At 47.8% G+C, this 17,466-nt stretch overlaps 1 protein-coding gene and 1 long non-coding RNA gene across 7 annotated transcripts in view; one reads left to right on the plus strand and one right to left on the minus strand.

The window, feature by feature from the left end:
* Window positions 1-17,466, minus strand: part of LOC140638351 (uncharacterized) — a 98,318-nt gene that overhangs the window by 75,304 nt on the left and 5,548 nt on the right. For all 6 annotated transcript variants that reach the window (XR_012035432.1, XR_012035428.1, XR_012035430.1 and 3 more), the window contains exons 5-6: window positions 10,462-16,572; window positions 5,853-5,969 (exon numbers count right to left, since the gene is read on the minus strand). This is a non-coding gene — a long non-coding RNA (uncharacterized lncRNA). The remainder of the gene's footprint in view (window positions 1-5,852; window positions 5,970-10,461; window positions 16,573-17,466) is intronic.
* LOC140638348 (olfactory receptor 2C1) lies at window positions 6,448-7,493 on the plus strand. Its single transcript, XM_072835507.1, has one exon. It carries the CDS (start codon window positions 6,448-6,450, stop codon window positions 7,384-7,386), a length of 939 nt encoding a protein of 312 aa, XP_072691608.1. The 3' UTR covers window positions 7,387-7,493.

Consider the following 17,466-nt stretch of genomic DNA (forward strand, 5'->3'; position numbering starts at 1 on the left):
CCTCTGTCTGTGTCTCTGCCTCTGTCTGTGTCTCTCCAGAATAAATACATAAAATCTAAAAATATACATACATAATAAAAAGTACAACATAAATGAAACACCTGAAAAAAAAGAGGTTAAAATGTAAGTATAATGAAGTCTATAGCAAATACCATGGATGTCAATTTAAAACATTTACCTGTATAAGATACATGATGTTTTACACGGGTACAATTAGACCCACTCACTTAAACATGTCAACCACAGGAGACACAGTAGGTGTCTATGGGTGTGGAGCAGAATGAGAGGGGGGATGGGGAATAAACTGGAAAAGTAAATAAAATAAGATTCAATTAAATCAAAACGAGAAGTATTATAGAGTCCAAAGACAGCTTGGGTAGTGTTCCACCGACGTGCCATCATTTACTGAATTCCCCATTTGTGTTCATTGAGATTCTTTGATTTTTCTACCATATCCTAGCTCTTTGCCTTGGACGAGTTATGTAATGACTCCGAGCCTTAGTTTCATGTACAGCAGGAATAATACCTACCTGATGAGGTCGTCGTGATGTTTGTAAACTGCCGAGCACAGCATCTGGCACAAGCCAGCAAGGAGAGCTAATGACTATGAGACATTTACAGACAGACCTACAGGGAGGGAAGCCCCAGTCAACAGGGCCCATGCCGATATTGCTTCTGGTCGGACCCCACCATCACCCGGCACACGATGTCCCCTCAGTAACAAGTCCTTTGAATGACAAGGTTTGTAACTCAGCAGGTTTTTTTTTTTGGGGGGGGAGGGGTAATTTATCTCCATAACATATAATTGCCTGATGACATCGCCAGTCGCCTTTTATGTAGTTATTTGGTAGCATTTATAAGTGATTGCTCTTCACACAGCATGGTGTCAGTGTCTAAGGCTCACGCCCCCATTCCTGGTTTATGTTACAGCCAGAGTTAGTGGGAATTCCTTCTCCTCCTTCCCTCCCGCAAAACTCTCAAGGATGACATCTCCCAGAGGATGAGTCAAAAATATTCACTGCTTCTGCACAGGGTGGCTGATTTATGCCCAGTGAGGAAACAAACACTGGGCTGACTGCTGTTTAACACTAAGCATGTCATATAACCACTTCATGCTCAGTTTACCCAACTACATAGTGAGGATAAGACCACTGCTTCAACTGCCATAGAAAGCATTTTAAAGATATTCTTGGGATCCCTGGGTGGCGCAGCGGTTTGGCGCCTGCCTTTGGCCCAGGGCGCAATCCTGGAGACCCGGGATCGAATCCCACATTGGGCTTCCGGTGCATGGAGCCTGCTTCTCCCTCTGCCTCTCTCTCTTTCTCTCTCTGTGACTATCATAAATAAATAAAAATTAAAAAAAAAAGATTTTCTTTTTAAGCAATCTCTACACCCAAAGTGGGACTCTTGAACGCACAACCCTGAGATCAGGAGTCCTATGCTCCAACTGAGCCAGCCGGGTGCCCCAGAAAGCATTTTAAGAACTGAGTTAGATCATATGGATGTACCTTGAGCAGGATAAAAATATGTATCACTAGTAATGAGTTAAGGAATGTGGTTATTCTTACTACTATTCAATTAGTAGTGTGTCTTTGGGGCGGGACTGAGGTGAAAGATGGAGTGGGTTCTTCGGGGACAGCCTTTTCCCCATGTGGTGGCCACACAAATGCTTTGTGCCAATTATCTATGGGGAACCAGTGTGACCCCTTGGGCTTTGTAGAATGAGCCAGAGCCAGTCGGGCTTCCAGGAGGCAGATCCAGTGCTCCTCAGATGGCCAGCGCCAGCCCCAGAGATAAAAGCCTGTGCTCCCAACTAGTGGGCTGAGGAGACACTGCACAATTCAGTCTCCTCACTAATTCCTCTCTCTCTCCTTCGTGGTCCACCAGGGATGGTGTGATGGATTCAGCAGCTTCCTGAAGCCAAAGGTATATTTCCTCGAACAATCTGAACACTTTCATTAATAGAGACTTCAGGTATATGAGAGGCAAAGGGGGAACAAACATGGGGAAAGGAGAGAGAAAAGAGAGTGTGAAATGTAAGGCTTTTTAGAGGTGATTTTGCAATCTTCCCGCAGAAGAAGGGTTGGAGGTGACATGGCCTTAGAGCCCCAAGCCCATCTGTGACCTTCTCCATCAGCTGTGAGCAGAGACAGGAAGCAAACCTATTTGAACTATGAAGAGAAATTGTAAAGCTACAAATGACGGACTCTTTAACAAAGTCATTTGTATGATGATCCAGGAGAGGAGCTGGGAAAGTCTTAGTCTGATGAGAATAAAGAAACAAAATTCTTTAGCATGCACTCCAGTCCTAGGAACAGTGTCCTCAATAGAAGGAGGTCTGGGAAGACTTGGGTATAGCCCTCAGGCACACAAATTTCTAGGCACACCTTCCTCTCAATTACCCGTGTTTTATCGTGCTGAAATCTCAAAATGTGCAGTCATAATTTCCCTTGCTTTTAACTTAAGCCCATTTTGCTTTTCGAGAGCACCTGCTGTGCATGGACACATCTTTAAAATCCCCTCAGTAGTCGGGCTCCTGGCATGGAGCCTGCTTCTCCCTCTGCCTGTGTCTCTGCCTCTCTCTCTATCTCTCTCTCTCTCTGTGTCTATCATGAATAAATAAATAAATATTAAAAAAAAATAAAAAATAAAATCCCCTCAGGATTGTGAAGACCTTAACTGGAAGAGAAAACAAAACCACACCTGCTTTAATCACTTGTTAAAAGAAGGAATGTATGGCCATTCTCCATGGGAACTATTTCATCCTGCTCCCTTCTCTGTAAAAATCAGCACATGTTCCATGTCTCTTAAGCCATCAGGAAAATGAGGTAAGACCTTCCACTAGGAAACTGCCTGGGCACTGCATGGCAGAGAGCGGCCCTCCTGGCCCTCATGTCAAGCACTCTGCTTTCCCTTGGTGACACCCATGGCAAACTGCTGTCAGCTTGCAGAGAGATGTAGCCTGGAGAGCTACTCCTGGAACACCATGCTATCCAGCCATTTCCATTCTGAGTTTGTGGTGTTCAGTTTGTATACCTATGTGATATGCCACCATACATTTAGCCCTTGATGAGATCCTATGCTCATTACAACTGCTGCCACTTGAGCCACGCTCAGGTCCATGCAGCCAGGATTTTTGTTCTAATAGTAGCATCAGAAACAAATTTTAAGGGAGTGTGATTGTCTTCCCTGACTTTAACTTCAAAAGTTAAAGTCCCCTCCAGACAACATTTATTCCCTGAATTTCTCTTTATAAGTTTATCTTAAATGTTTTAAAAAGAGTTTATTTATTTATGAAACACAGAGAGAGAGAGAGGCAGAGACACAGGCAGAGGGAGAAGCAGACTCTGTGCAAGGAGCCCGATGTAGGATTCAATCCTGGAATCACCTCCTGAGCCAATGCCAAATGCTCAAATGCTGAGCCACCCAGGCGTTTCTTAAATTTAAGTATTTTTTTCTTAGCTGTGATGCCTCTTTGGTGTAACTATTTCCGAAACTTTAGTTTGAACTCTGTTACCATTTGGTTTACTGGTCCTATTTTACCTCTTTTAAGATTCAAACTCGTTTATCTCTGAATCTCGAATTCTGAGCTTTGGGGATACAATTCCTGTTCACCTGATTAAATACCTTAAACTTTCCGACTGGAGAGATTTTGTCCGTATTTCACCTCAGACTCTCATCTACACAGTTTGTGTTGTGTTGTGGTTCTCGTCTGCCATACTGCCTCGATCTTACTCTCCACTGAAAACCCCATTTCCCATTCTGACCATGAGCTCAAGAAAGATTAACTTTGAACTTCCGTGCAGAGTCCGGCACAAACTGAGCTCTCTAGTATATCACTGCCAACCATCTCCCAGATAAATGAAATATTTAAAACATATCTCAAAACTTCTCTACCAGGATTGGGAATTTAGAATTGGGCTTGTTTCCTTGCTTTTGATGATTCCCTTCCCCTTTAATTTCCTCAGGCTATTATTAAAGCAAGGCTTGGATGCTGAGAACTGGGAGCTCAGGGGCAATTTTGATGATAGGAGGCGGCCCAGCCCAAGTCCAGCTGTGACACCTAATCCATGAGTAGTCAGTTCACAGTTGTGATATTGAGAGGAGAAACAAGGCAGAAAACTGGGTGAAGGTGGACAATTACGATATTCGGGATTCTTATTGGGACACAAGTCGTGGCTGCTTTTCTCAATATCCTGAACATTCAAACCAAATTCACAGCCAGGCCAAGATGGAAACCATCTACCCATCATCATATGAGCCATTCCTGAAACTCATTCTGTACCCAAACAGCCCCTATCTCGGCATGCCCCTGGCAAAATTGCCCCATAAGTGGCGTGCCCTTTGCATTCCATATTCTCTCTAGGTTCCTCTTTTTTTTTTTTTTTTTTAATTTTTATTTATTCATGACAGTCACAGAGAGAAAGAGAGAGAGGCAGAGATACAGGCAGAGGGAGAAGCAGGCTCCATGCACCGGGAGCCCGACGTGGGATTCGATCCCGGGTCTCCAGGATCGCGCCCTGGGCCAAAGGCAGGCGCCAAACCGCTGCGCCACCCAGGGATCCCCTCTCTAGGTTCCTCTTAAAATGCAAGTAGTGCTGCATCAATTTAACATTCCCAAATTATGGGAGAAGTAAGAACCAAGGGAAGAGACCCTTTGAGGGAGGAAAACACCCTGAAGAGCAGCTGAGTTGCTGAATATAACCCTGAGGCTACAGTCCTGCTGCCTTGGGGAGTTTGTCAAGCTCAGGCCAAGAATCTGGGTGTTCTGGCATTTCCTTCTGAACCGTCTGGTGACCAAAGTTGATAGCTTCCCACTCTAGGTACCGCTTTTTCCTTTTCTGTTTTGGTTGGTTTGTTCCTGGGGTAAAACCCATTCCATATGCATAGAGCACCGTCTGAAAGGCATTCTGGCATCCCTGACCTGCCACAATGCATCAAGAACCCATTTACCAGACAGTTAATGGAAGAATATGGGTGGTGTGATCCTGGACTCCCAGGATCAAGTCCCACATCAGGCTCCCTCCAAGGAGCCTGCTTCACTCTCTGCCTATGACTGCCTCTCTCTCTCTCTGTGTCTCTCATGAATAAATAAATAAAATCTTAAAAAAGGAAGGGGGGGACGCCTGGGTGGCTCAGCGGATAAGCACCTGCCTTCAGCCCAGGGTGTGATCCTAGAGTCCTAGGATTGAGTCCCACATCAGGCTCCCTCCATGGAGCATGCTTCTCTCTCTGCGTATGTCTCTGACTTCTCTGTGTCTCTCATGAATAAATAAAACCAAAAAAAAAGGGGGGGCGGGGGTGATGGGCAGTGTCTGCCTATTTCTTCCTCCTACGTGGATACAAGAGGAAAAACACTTCTACTACTGGAGGTATGAGATGGATTTCAGAAAAACCTTCTGAACTGAAATATGGGCTCACTATCAGATGGTAGCTCAGTTCCTCAGCTCCATTAAGTTTTAAATGAAAAGGATAAAGCTAATTCCACTTGAGGTATAAGGCAGAGGTTGAAGGATGGTTGAAACATCCTGTGAAATCCTTATCATCCCTGACCTGGATTGATAGAAGGATGCTATTGGCCCTAATTAACAAGAACTAATATTTGTGAGATGTTAGAATTACTCTACAGTTTATGCTGGGGATGGTGGTCGTATAACTCAAAGCATCAAGGATCCCTCTGAAATCATCCAGTCTTTTACTAATAATTGGTACCCATTAAGCTTTTTAACCCCCTTTGGATAACTGCTATTTATTTCTTTAGCCTGTTCCAACTAAACTTAATAGGTTTATGTGAAGTTTTATTTATCCTTATTTTACCTCATCTTATTTTTTTTTACCTCGTCTTAACTTACATGTTTGTATCTTCTGTAGTTGATAAGTATATATTCTCTCTTTTCACTTTTTGCCATAATTTAACTGACTCATCATATTCTTCCATAATCCCATCTTTGTAGATCACTAGTTTTCACCTGGGAGGGGAGGGATTTGGCAGAGATGGGGAAATGTTTATCAGAAACTTCTGGAGAGCTTTTCCAAATATAGTGGGTCTACTTCCACCCATGAACATATCAAAACTTTGGCTTGGTAAATGTCTACTTTAAGACTTTCTACATGTAATTCCAATGGTCAACTCCCTCTACCCTGTTGTAACCACTTTGCTGAACTGAAGATCCCTAATCCTTTTGTTCTTCATAAGGCACTTCTTTCATTGCAGCAACAGCTCACAGTTCACACTGGAAGGGGTAAAGTTTCCACTCATGTGAGACAGTGGTCAGGGATTGCAGTCAATATTTGTAGTCACAAACATTAAATTGGTACCTAAATATGATGCCCAGAAAACTATCAGACCCTCTCTGATGCAGAGCAGCCTTATCTAATACCTTCTTACTTGCTTTTTCTCAGTGGTTTTCCCTGGACAGATTCTTCAAGTGAAAGAGCACAGTCAGAATGCCAGAGGCCAACGACAGCTTCCTGGAGGGCTTCATTCTGATGGGTATATCTGACCATCCCCAGCTGGAGATAATCTTTTTCATGGTCATTCTCTTCTCTTACTTACTGACTCTGCTTGGGAACTCAACCATTATCCTGCTTTCCTGGCTGGATGCCCGGCTCCATACTCCCATGTACTTCTTCCTCAGCAACCTCTCCACCCTGGACCTTGCTTTTACTACTAGCTCAGTCCCCCAAATGCTGATCAACTTATGGGGACCAGATAAGACCATAAGCTATGGTGGCTGTGTGACCCAGCTCTATGTTTTCCTCTGGCTAGGGGCCACTGAGTGTATCCTGCTTGTGGTGATGGCGTTTGACCGCTATGTGGCAGTTTGCCGGCCCCTGCACTACACCACCATCATGAACCCTCGGCTCTGCTGGCTGCTGGCTGCCATTGCATGGCTGGGTGGCTTGAGCAACTCTGTGATCCAGTCAACCTTCACTCTGCAGCTCCCCTTATGTGGGCACCGGAGGGTGGACAACTTCCTGTGTGAGGTACCTGCCATGATCAAACTGGCCTGTGGAGACACGAGTCTCAATGAGGTTGTGCTCAATGGTGTCTGCACCTTCTTCACTGCTGTCCCACTAAGTGTCATCCTGATCTCCTACTGCTACATAGCTCAGGCAGTGCTGAAGATCCACTCAGTAGAGGGACAGAGAAAGGCCTTTAATACGTGCCTCTCACATCTGGTGGTGGTGTTGCTCTTCTATGGCTCAGCTATCTATGGGTATCTCCTTCCAGCTAAGACCAGCAACCAGGACCAGGGCAAATTCATTTCCCTCTTCTACTCTGTGGTCACACCAACGGTGAACCCTCTCATCTACACTCTGAGAAATAGGGAAGTAAAGGGAGCACTAAGGAGGCTGCTAGGAAAGGGAAGATCACTTGGCTGAGAGAAGGGAAACTCCATCATCACTTATATTCTCATCTACTTTTACTCATTCTCACTCTGGCCAAATGAACATGAGGAGTACCAACCCTCATAAACCCAAGACATGTTCCCAACAACCCTAACTTTTAATACATGGCTAGTGTTATTTCTAATATCCTATGCTATTTACGAAAAATCCCGTGGACTACAGATAAGAGTGTATCTGATCAACGGTCAGAGGCTGTTGACTTAGTACAAACCTAATTCAACGCACCGTTTGTCGTCCACATGTTATTTATTTAGTGTAATAAATGTTACATGTCTTTGTATTTCTAGAGAATTCTGTACTTTAAAAAGCAGTTCTTGTGGATCCCTGGGTGGCGCAGCGGTTTGGCACCTGCCTTTGGCCCAGGGTATGATCCTGAAGACCCAGGATCGAATCCCGCGTTGGGCTCCCTGTGTGGAGCCTGCTTCTCCCTCTGCCTGTGTCTCTGCCTCTCTCTCTCTCTATCTCTATGTCTATCGTGATTAAATAGATAAAATCTTAAAAAAATAATTATAAAAAAGATAAAATAAAAAGCAGTTCTGTGTGCAATAACTTTATATAGTGATGCTATTATTCCAGAAAATCAAACCAGGTATGATTAATCCCCAATGAAAACTCACACAATTCATCTTTGTACCCTTTCCATTCCCTTTCTCCATCTCAGTCTCTTCTCAGTATTTCAGCCTGTCTACCATACTTCCTATCCTCTGTCATCTTGTTTACCGTCCTTTATGTCTACATGCCACTTTCTGCTTCATCCACTATTTAACGAGAAAAAAAGAATTTTATTTTCCTTTGAATCAAAACTATTTATTGAACTTACCTCCTCCCAAGTCCCACCCATGAAATTTGTTACCAGCATTTGAATATATTATTAGTATGATTACTGAATTATGGGATGCTCTGAGATTCCTTAAGCAAGTTTAAGAGCATAAAAGCTATCCATAAAGGATGTCCCCTGCCTCCAGATCTATTTTCTCAGGCTTAACATTCCTGGAAGTCAGCCAGCACACCATGAGTCACTTTGAGGAACTCAGGTATTGGAATCAGAATGCCCATATGTGATACAGCATGTTACTAGACTTGCCATGGGAATGAATACACACCTACTACCAGAGCCATGACCTATTTTCTCAGTTTTCCACTCAGTAATATTTCAAGTGTGTTTCCAGGACTACCCAAGTACTGGCATTATCTTGGTGCATTTATCAAAGTCCATGGACTTGCTGGTTCAGAATATTTATTGGTCAGCACACTTAGAGTAGATGAAGTTCTCAGACAGCAGGATTGCAAAGACTAATAAGCTCCTAAGTTAATATATGAAACGAGAACGACGGCAGCCCCGGTGGCTCAGTGGTTTAGCACCGCCTTCAGTCCAGGGCGTGGTCCTGGAGACCTGGGTCGAGTCCCACATCAGGCTCCCTGCATGGAGCCTGCTTCTCCCTCTGCCTGTATCTCTGCCTGTCTGTCTGTCTCTCATGAATAAATTAATAAAAACTTTTTAAAAATATACAAATAAATAAAACGAGAACGACACTGGATTCATTGATGAGAAATATAACTACCAAGGAGACTGAGCAGTCATATTGTCTCACCAAACCAGTTACATTAATAAATAACTTGGGAGGAAATAAGAGGAAAATAGGGAATCTTTAAACACTTTGCAGTAATGAAGATCTCCCTACTGAAACACAGAATACTTTAAATCTAACTTGGCATTAGGGGCACAGTAAAACATACTGGGCTTCTTCTACAATCACACTCTGCTCACTCCCGTACACACACTCTCTCTCTTTCCTAACCATGTAGCTGTCTCGTTACATTGGTCTCTGACTAGGGAGACAGCAGAGAACTTAGACAATTTATGGCATGAGGAGCTAAGAGGCATTCTGAGTACTCTGGAAGAAAATGGGATATGGTAACTAGTGGATCTGAGCTCTTCAGCCCTCCTTTTCATTACCTGTAAAATGAATAGAATGCCAGGCAGGAACACTGTAAAATCATATAGGTTATGTGTGGGGGAGTGCTTTGTGGAAACTGTTCCCGTGTTATATATAACCAAGATGAAGGGGATCTCTGGGTGGCTCCAAGGTTTAGCGCCTGCCTTCCGCCAAGGGCATGATCCTGGAGCCCTGGGATGGAGTTCCCGGATCGAGTCCCCCATAGAGCTCCCTGCATGGAGTGGGCTTCTCCATCTGACTGTGTCTCTGCCTCTCTCTCTTTCTCTCTGTGTCTCTCATGAATAAATAACTAAAATTTTTAAAAAATAATAATAATCAAAGTGGAGGCTTTCGGAGGGAGGTTAATCAGTCTATTTCACTTCCCACCTCCCTCTATTTATACCCTGATCCAGTATACTCCTTCACTGGACAACCAGTGTCTTCATAAATGATGGATGAATGAGCAATCCAGGATAAGGGCAGAGAGACCACGGAGAAGTCTCCACTGTTATGCCCCTCAAATTCCACATCCCAATCTATCAGCTCCCTCTTCAAAATATATTCAGAATATCCCAAATCAAGGATGGGACAGCCACATAAAATTAGAAAAGTATTTCAATGTCCACCAAAATGGAAATGATTGATTGGATATATTGCGGTACATGACTACACGAAACAACCTCAGGTTAAAAGGTGTGGTCGTAATATTGAAATAGAAAACCTTCAAGAGGGCAGCCCGGGTGGCTCAGCGGTTTAGCGCTGCCTTCAGCCCAGGGCGTGGTCCTGGAGACCCCGGATAGAGTCCGACGTTGGGCTCCCTGCGTGGGGCCTGCTTCTCCCTCTGCCTGTGTCTCTGTCTCTCTCTCTCAGGAATAAATAAATAAAATATTAAAAAAGAAAAAAAAAGAAAAAAAAGAAAACCTTCAAGATTTGGCAAAACTGCACAGGAAGGTACAGAAAGATATACAGACAAGTAACAGTTATTTCCTCTGGCGAAAGACTGTGGTTCGGAAATAAGGAACGGGGAGACTTTTTCACCTAAGAAGGGCTTGCGGTACTCACGAGTATTAAGAACGACAGGAGGAAGAAAACACCGGGTTGGAAAGCTTACTTTCGTCACGGTAGTCACGGAGAAAGTCTTCGTTTCCTCTTCTGGAGGATGACAACGGCAATACTACTGACTTCAGAGGACCGTGGTGAGGATTACGTAGAGTGAACGCGCCCCCACTGTGCTAGCACTGCGCCCAGCACACCAACAGCACGTGACGGCCTTGGACTACGTTTGCTGCGACGCCTGTACCTGAGGTGAAGGAAAACCGCCGAAGCCAAGCAGCGGAAGCGCCGGCCAACAGATAGAGCAGTGAGCAACAGGGAGCGGACAAACGCCAAGGGCGCCGCCCAAGTTCCCCCGCAGTCTGACTGAGGACAGGACGCCAGCGGCTACCACGCGCCGATTCCTCGGGAAGAATGGCGGTTGGTTAGCGGAAGGGCGGAAACCAGACGACGCTCCTTAGCTCGCGCCTGCGTCCTCCGCGCCGCTCCTTGAGGCCTTTCTGGTGCGCATGCGCCGGGCTTTCCGAGCATTCCGGCATGCCGCGCGGCCGCTTCCGGTGCAGCGCGCTGGCTAAGATGGCGCGGCTGGTGAATGGACTGTGTGAAGCTGACTTCTGCTGGGAAGGCCCCGAGCGCTGCGGCTCCTCCTTCTCCCCTGCAGCTGTGGCCTCCCATCCCCGAACTCAAAGACCACGAGTGGCCGCAAGCTGGGCCTCGCCCCTCTGGGGAGCCAGAGGGAGTAGGTGGCCGGCGCGCCACCCCGTCTCCCCTTGGGGCACCGGTCCAGCATATCCTGGAAGATTTTTTTTTTTCAGCCCTTCCCATGTAATCAAGTATCTCTTGAAGGAGGGAGTAAAGGAATATGTTCTCCAGCTCCTACCTGTCTCCTCTAGACTATTTGGGGCAGTTGACAGGCAGGAGTTAGGAGCTCTGGTACGGACTTCTCTTGTCTGCACAGCTGACTGGAGCATGAAATGAGTGGAGGGGGCAGCCCCCTCCTTCCACAGGGTGGCAGGCAGCAGTTGCCCCCAACTCCCTGCCCACAATACCCTGGGAGTGGGAGGAGCCTTCTAGAGCAGTCTCATTCGCATCTGCATTCCTTGTTCTTTCTATTGACCTCCATTTCCTCATTCAGAAAAACTGGCTCTTGGAGGAGGCCTCCAAAGCCTTCCCTAATTGATCCATTCTGGGCTGCCTCTCTGTTCCCACCATGATGTTCAGTGAAGCCCATCTGTTTGCCTTCCCCTAGGCTCTGGAAAAGCATTCTTTTTACCACTCTGTGTAGAGAATGAAGCCTGGGACTCTGGGAACTGCGCTGAACAGGCTGTCGTGAGGGCCGTGCTGGGGACAGTGTGTGCAGGGAAATGTGGGGGGCCCAGGTAAGGCTCTACTGTAGGAAACACTGACATGTATTCCTAGGACTTGCCTTACTTCGCTTTGCTTCCCCAAATTAAATTTTTTGAAGGGAAGGGGGTTTGGAGGTAGAATATTGTTCTTTGCTCTTATTAAATCCTCAAAAAGACTGCGGCAGAAACCATGACACTCGCTCTCACCATACCTGGACAAGGTACTAACATCTGGGTTGCACAGGCCAGGAACTGAGACAACATGCTCACCTTTTACCAGGTTTTATGCATTGAATTTCAGAGAAGGAAATATCTAAGTCTCTTCAGAATCAGTGAGTTATAGATTGTTTCTTAGTACTCATCAACCCCCTTCCTTCCTCTTGGGTCTTCTTACACTTGTGGTGTCCCCTCTCAGCATGGGACAGCCACCGACCCCCAAAAAGCTGCTGCTTCTCTGAATATCCTACTGAGCTGAGGAAGGGTCTACCCTTGGATCCTTCAAGATCTCTGTGCCTCTATGTGAGGATTAAATTTCCTTTTTTTTTTTTTTTAAAGATTTTATTCATTTCAGAGTGAGCTCAAGGGAACACGTGGTGGGAGAGGCAGAGTCAAAGGGAGAACAGACTCATGGCTGAGCAGGAAGCCCATTGCAGGGCTCGATCCCAAGACCCCAGGGTGATAAGCTGAGTTGAAGTCAGAGTCAACTGACTGAGCTACCTATGCACCCTGAAGATAAAGTTTCTTTTTTTTTTTTTAAGATTTATTTATTTATTTATTTATTTATTTATTTATTTATTTATTTATTTAAGATAGGCAGAGACAGAGAGAGAGAGGGAGGGAGACACAGGCAGAGGGAGAAGCAGGCTCCATGCTGGGAGCCCAATGTGGGACTCAACCCCTGAACTCCAGGATCGCACCCTGGGCCAAAGGCTGGCGCTAAACCACTGAGACACCCAGGGATCCCCAAAGATAAAGTTTCTAACACAGAAAATTAGCGCCAAAGGTTAAGAGAGTGGAAGGGGGAACACCTTTATTTTCATTAGAAATAGTAATGCATATAAACCTGTAGAAACCATTAAATATAACTGACAAGGAAGCAGGAACCTGGATGGGGGTGATGTAGATGAGAAATCTTAGAAAGAGGAACCCAGATACCATGCTTGCTCTGAGAGTAAGTCACTTAGAGTAGCTGTCCCCTGTGGCTTAACCCATCCTTCCTGCTTTCCTCTTCTGTGAGTGGCTGGGATACAAAGCAGGACCTCTTCTCAGGTAGAAAGACCTAGAGCAGCTGCTAGTTGTCTGTATTGGTTTAGGATACTTGTAGGCCCCATCCAGAAACCAATGGAAGTTCCAGGAGAGACTCAAACTACAGAACTGATCTGTTGGCTTTCCTACACCCTCATAGCCCGTGTCCCTTCTTGGGGTGTGAGTGTGTCTTCTCTGTGTGCCCCCTGCTGGCGGATGAGGACAGGGTTCTTGGGGAAGCTTTTCTCACACCCAGAGCACGTGGAGGGCTTCTCCCCAGCGTGTCTTCTGCTGGGCACTGGAACGGGAGCTGATCTTGAAGCTTTTCCCACACTGTGCACATGGGTGGGGGCCCTGCCCTGCGTGGCCTCGCCGGTGAGCACTGAACTGGGAGCTGTTGTTGAATCTCTTCCCACAGGTGGTGCACTGGTAAGGCTTCTCCCCAGTGTGGGTCCTGGAGCTCTGGTTGAAGATGTACAATGAGACTGGAGCTCTGGTTGAAGCTTTTCCCACACTCCCCACAGTGGTAGGGTCGCTCCCCCGTGTGTGTCCTTAGGTGGGCAGTGAGATTGGAGCGCTCGCTGAAGCCTTTCCCACATTCCCTGCACCTGTGAGGCTTCTCTCCTGTGTGGATTCTCTGGTGCCGAACGAGGTAAGAACCTCAACTAAAGCTTTTCCCACACTGCTGGCACTTCGATGATTTCTCCACTTGAGCGACTGGCTGGTGGAGACAGGGAGAGCCCCAAGAGCCATCTCCCAGGCTTAGGACATGGGCATAGGCCTTCTCCCCAGCACGGAGTATCTGCTGACTCCACCTCTCCTGGGATGGGGGTCTCCCCTCTTGCTCCCCTGCAGGGCATCTCCACTGCCCTCTTAACAGAGGCTCGCCTTTCTGGCCTCTCTTGGGCTCAGGGCGCCAAAACGTCTCACTAGACTTTCTCCATAGGGTCTTCTTCGCTTCTGCTTGCCCCAAACCATCCCATTTCTGATTCTCCTTTTTAGTTTTGTTCTTGATCTCAAGACCTGAGGGAACAAAGACACTGGACTGTGGAGAAGGAACAGAGCATTGAGGAAAGTTAGAGTTAAAGCAGCATAAAGGAAATACCTAAAAGGAGTCTTTTTTTTAAGGTTTTATTTATTTATTCATTCATTCATTCATTCATTCGAGAGAGAGAGGCAGAGTCATAGGCAGAGGGAGAAGCAGGCTCCATGCAGGGAGCCTGACATGGGACTCGATCCCAGGACTCCAGAATCATGCCCTGGGACAAAGGCAGGCACTAAACCACTAAGCCATTCAGGGATCCTGAGTCTTTTTTTTTTTTTTTAAATACAAAGATTTTATTGATTTATTTGAGAGAGAAAGAGAGAGGCAGTATGAGCAGGGCGAGGTGGGGACCAGGAGAGGCAGAAGGAGAGGAGGGAGCTGACTCCCCACGGAGGAAACTTGAAGTGGGGATCAATCTGAAGACCCGGAGATCATGACCTTTGACGAAGGCAGGTGCTTTACCAATGGAGCCACCCAGGGGCCCCCGGGATGGAATTCTTCACAGTATTCAGCCTTCTGCTAAGGGATAGCCTAGTTTCTTTTCCAGCTGTAGTATTTTCAAGCTCCAAACCCTGTGGTCACGGGGAAACACCCCTAGATTCCACCTACTGTCCCACACTGTGGTCTTTTTGGATGTTCGAACACAGTGACACATGCAAGGCAGAGAGGTCAGCTCTGTCACCTGCCAGTCTGTCAGCCTGCCAGCCAGGCTCCACCTGGAATCCTTACAGCTGCACCAGAGTAACAACAGGCTGCCTGAGCTCAGGTGAAACGAGCAGAAAGTGTGTTGCCAGGACACGGCCGGCCCACACTCAGCTCAAGAAAGGAGGGTGATGCTGGAGGAGAAGGGGACAGAGTCCAGGCTGGAGGCCTGTGGCAGTCTGAGAAAACCGAGGATAGGAGCTGCACAGGAAAAACACCATGTACTCCGTGGAAGAGGTGGTGGAGGCGGACTGTCACTGGAGGGCAAGGGAACAAGGGCCGGCCAGCAGGGCACTGAGCATGGCAGCAGCAGAGGCAGCTCCCTCTCGAGTGCTGGCCTGAGGGACTCTGGGTGGACTTCCCAGCTGTGCCTTGGCGGTCAGAGCCAGCACTGCTACCCATGTGTGTGGGAACAGGACTGGCAGGTGAGGCCTCCTTCCCGGTCAGGATCCTGGAAGTCTTTCCATCCCTGGCCGCACCATCTGTCCAGGCCCCTTCTCCAGCCTCCATGGGCTCGCCCTCCTGCTGGCTCAGCTCTCCAGCCTCTGTCGCCCTTCCCTCCTGGCCAGGAACAGCACAGCTTGCCTCCTTGGGTGCAGAGGCCCAGGAGCTTGAGAGGGCATGCACTTCTCAGAAAGGACACAGGGCTCGGGCACACGGCCTCCCCTCCCCTTGCGGTATCTCGACCCCAGGCCATGGAACTTGGTGTGAGACTGCCCTGGGGCCCGCAGAAGCCCCTGCTCCCTGAGTCATTCTGCCACCATCCTGTCGGGCTGGCTGTGCTGAGGAGTCTGGAGTTCCTCATGATGTTGAGCATTCCAGACGATGGCCAAGACTGGCTTGGGTGCATCGCCGCAGGGCCCGCCTGCTGTACAAAGACAGGGGACACGATGACATACAGGGGCCTGCATCCCACACGGTAAGTAAGGTTAGCAGCCCAGGAGGTGACACATGGTTTGTGCAGCTCTGCCACGACTGAGCTGCCATCCCTGGGAAGCCAGCACAGTGGGCTCCTCTCCTGAAACACAGACGTTCAGCAGAGTGGAAAGGCCATCCTCTGATGATAAGGGGTTGTGGAGTATTTACCAGAGCCGCCCTTTTGTTTCTCTTTCTCCTGAATCCCCTCCCCCCCATTTCTCGTGAGGTGACCTGTGTGACCTGTGGTGCTCGCCCATGTCCACAGTTGGGGTAATTCCTGAGGGCGTGTGGCTCTCCTGGTGTGACACCCTGCAAGGGCTGGCTGCCTCCTGAAGGTCTGGGCCTAGTAGCACAGCAGCACAGCTCAGGTGCATGCCAGGCTCACCCCTGCCCATCGGGAATGCTCTCCGAGGTGTGTGAGCGCACGTTCACTCGCGTCGCTGTGGTGTCCCTCGGATGGTGCCTCGTTTGTCCCAGCTACACGCGGCCCCAGGCTTTACCTCCGCACTCAGTCCCCATTGCTTCCTGCATCCTGCCCCCGCCTTGTTCCCGCTCGCTGTCACAGGTGCTGTCCGCCCTGTCCTCACCCCTCTGGCGCCTAGCTTTACCTTTCCTGCAGTCTGCGTGTCCTTCCTATGCTCAGACTCTCCCTGTTTGTCTCCTGCTTCCCTCGCCCCAACAGTCTCCACACTCCTGCCTGTGGCCTTCTTTCTTGCATCTTCTGGTCTATGTCTCTCTCTTAGCAAATGAACACAGCCAGCCTGGACCTGTGGGACGGGACCTCCTTACCCAGAGAGTTCTTTCTGTCCTTCTTCCATGTCACCCCCTTGTAGAGGGCCCTCTGTGCAAAGCCCACGTGCGTCTGTCCTTCCTGACAGAGGGATCCGGCTCTGTCCTCACATGGGACCGGTCCCTGTAACAACATGGGGGGCCGCTGCTACCCATAAAACAGCACTGCTGTTGCCTGGCATGGGGCAGAGATGGGACCACAGGCTTCCTCCCTGGGAAGCACCAGGGGGAGCAAAGGGCCACGTGGAGACATCAGATGGATAGACAGCAAGCAAAGGTGTGCCAATGTGTGGACCTCATGATCTTTCTAACATCTTGGGGAGGAAGGGGCTTGGGCTTAGAGTGAAATGGGAACCTCAGGAGACAACATGCATCAAACACACCTCACCTGGGCCCCAGAGATGACCCTAGTACTCAAAATAGCACAGTAACTCAAGCCTTTTATTTTTTTCACGCTAGCATATATATTCTGTTCTTGAAATCCCTCTTTAAGAATCTAGTAAGGAGGGATCCCTGGGTGGCGCAGCGGTTTGGCGCCTGCCTTTGGCCCAGGGCACGATCCTGGAGACCCGGGATTGAATCCCACATCAGGCTCCCGGTGCATGGAGCCTGCTTCTCCCTCTGCCTGTGTCTCTGCCTCTCTGTCTCTCTGTCTCTCTCTCTCTCTCTCTCTGTGACGATCATAAATCAATAAAAATTAAAAAAAAGATTTTAAGAATCTAGTAAGGAAATGGTTGTTTTGTTGACTTATTAATGGAGCCTCAGAGGACACCACAAGATGTGATCCTGAGGAGGTTACAGTACTTGGGATCTGAGCAGCCTGAAGGCAGGGTGAGCAGTAAAAATGGAATCAGGCACATGGTTAGTCCTGCCCCCCTTCAAACTCAACCCCAAAGTCTCAGAAGCCACACACCAGAGGGTGGCAATGTTTCCAAGAATTTAAAAAAAAAAATGCTAGGATTTATACTGATACTCATTGTTTCATCTGCTTAGAAAACACTATAACAAATAGACCTGT

This window comes from Canis lupus, chromosome 8 (assembly GCF_048164855.1).
Source record: "Canis lupus baileyi chromosome 8, mCanLup2.hap1, whole genome shotgun sequence".
NCBI lineage: Eukaryota > Metazoa > Chordata > Mammalia > Carnivora > Canidae > Canis > Canis lupus.

What these genes read in the sequence shown, in the direction of transcription:
- LOC140638348 (XM_072835507.1), top strand. Translation starts at nt 6,448, where the DNA reads ATGCCAGAGGCCAACGACAGCTTCCTGGAGGGCTTCATTCTGATGGGT.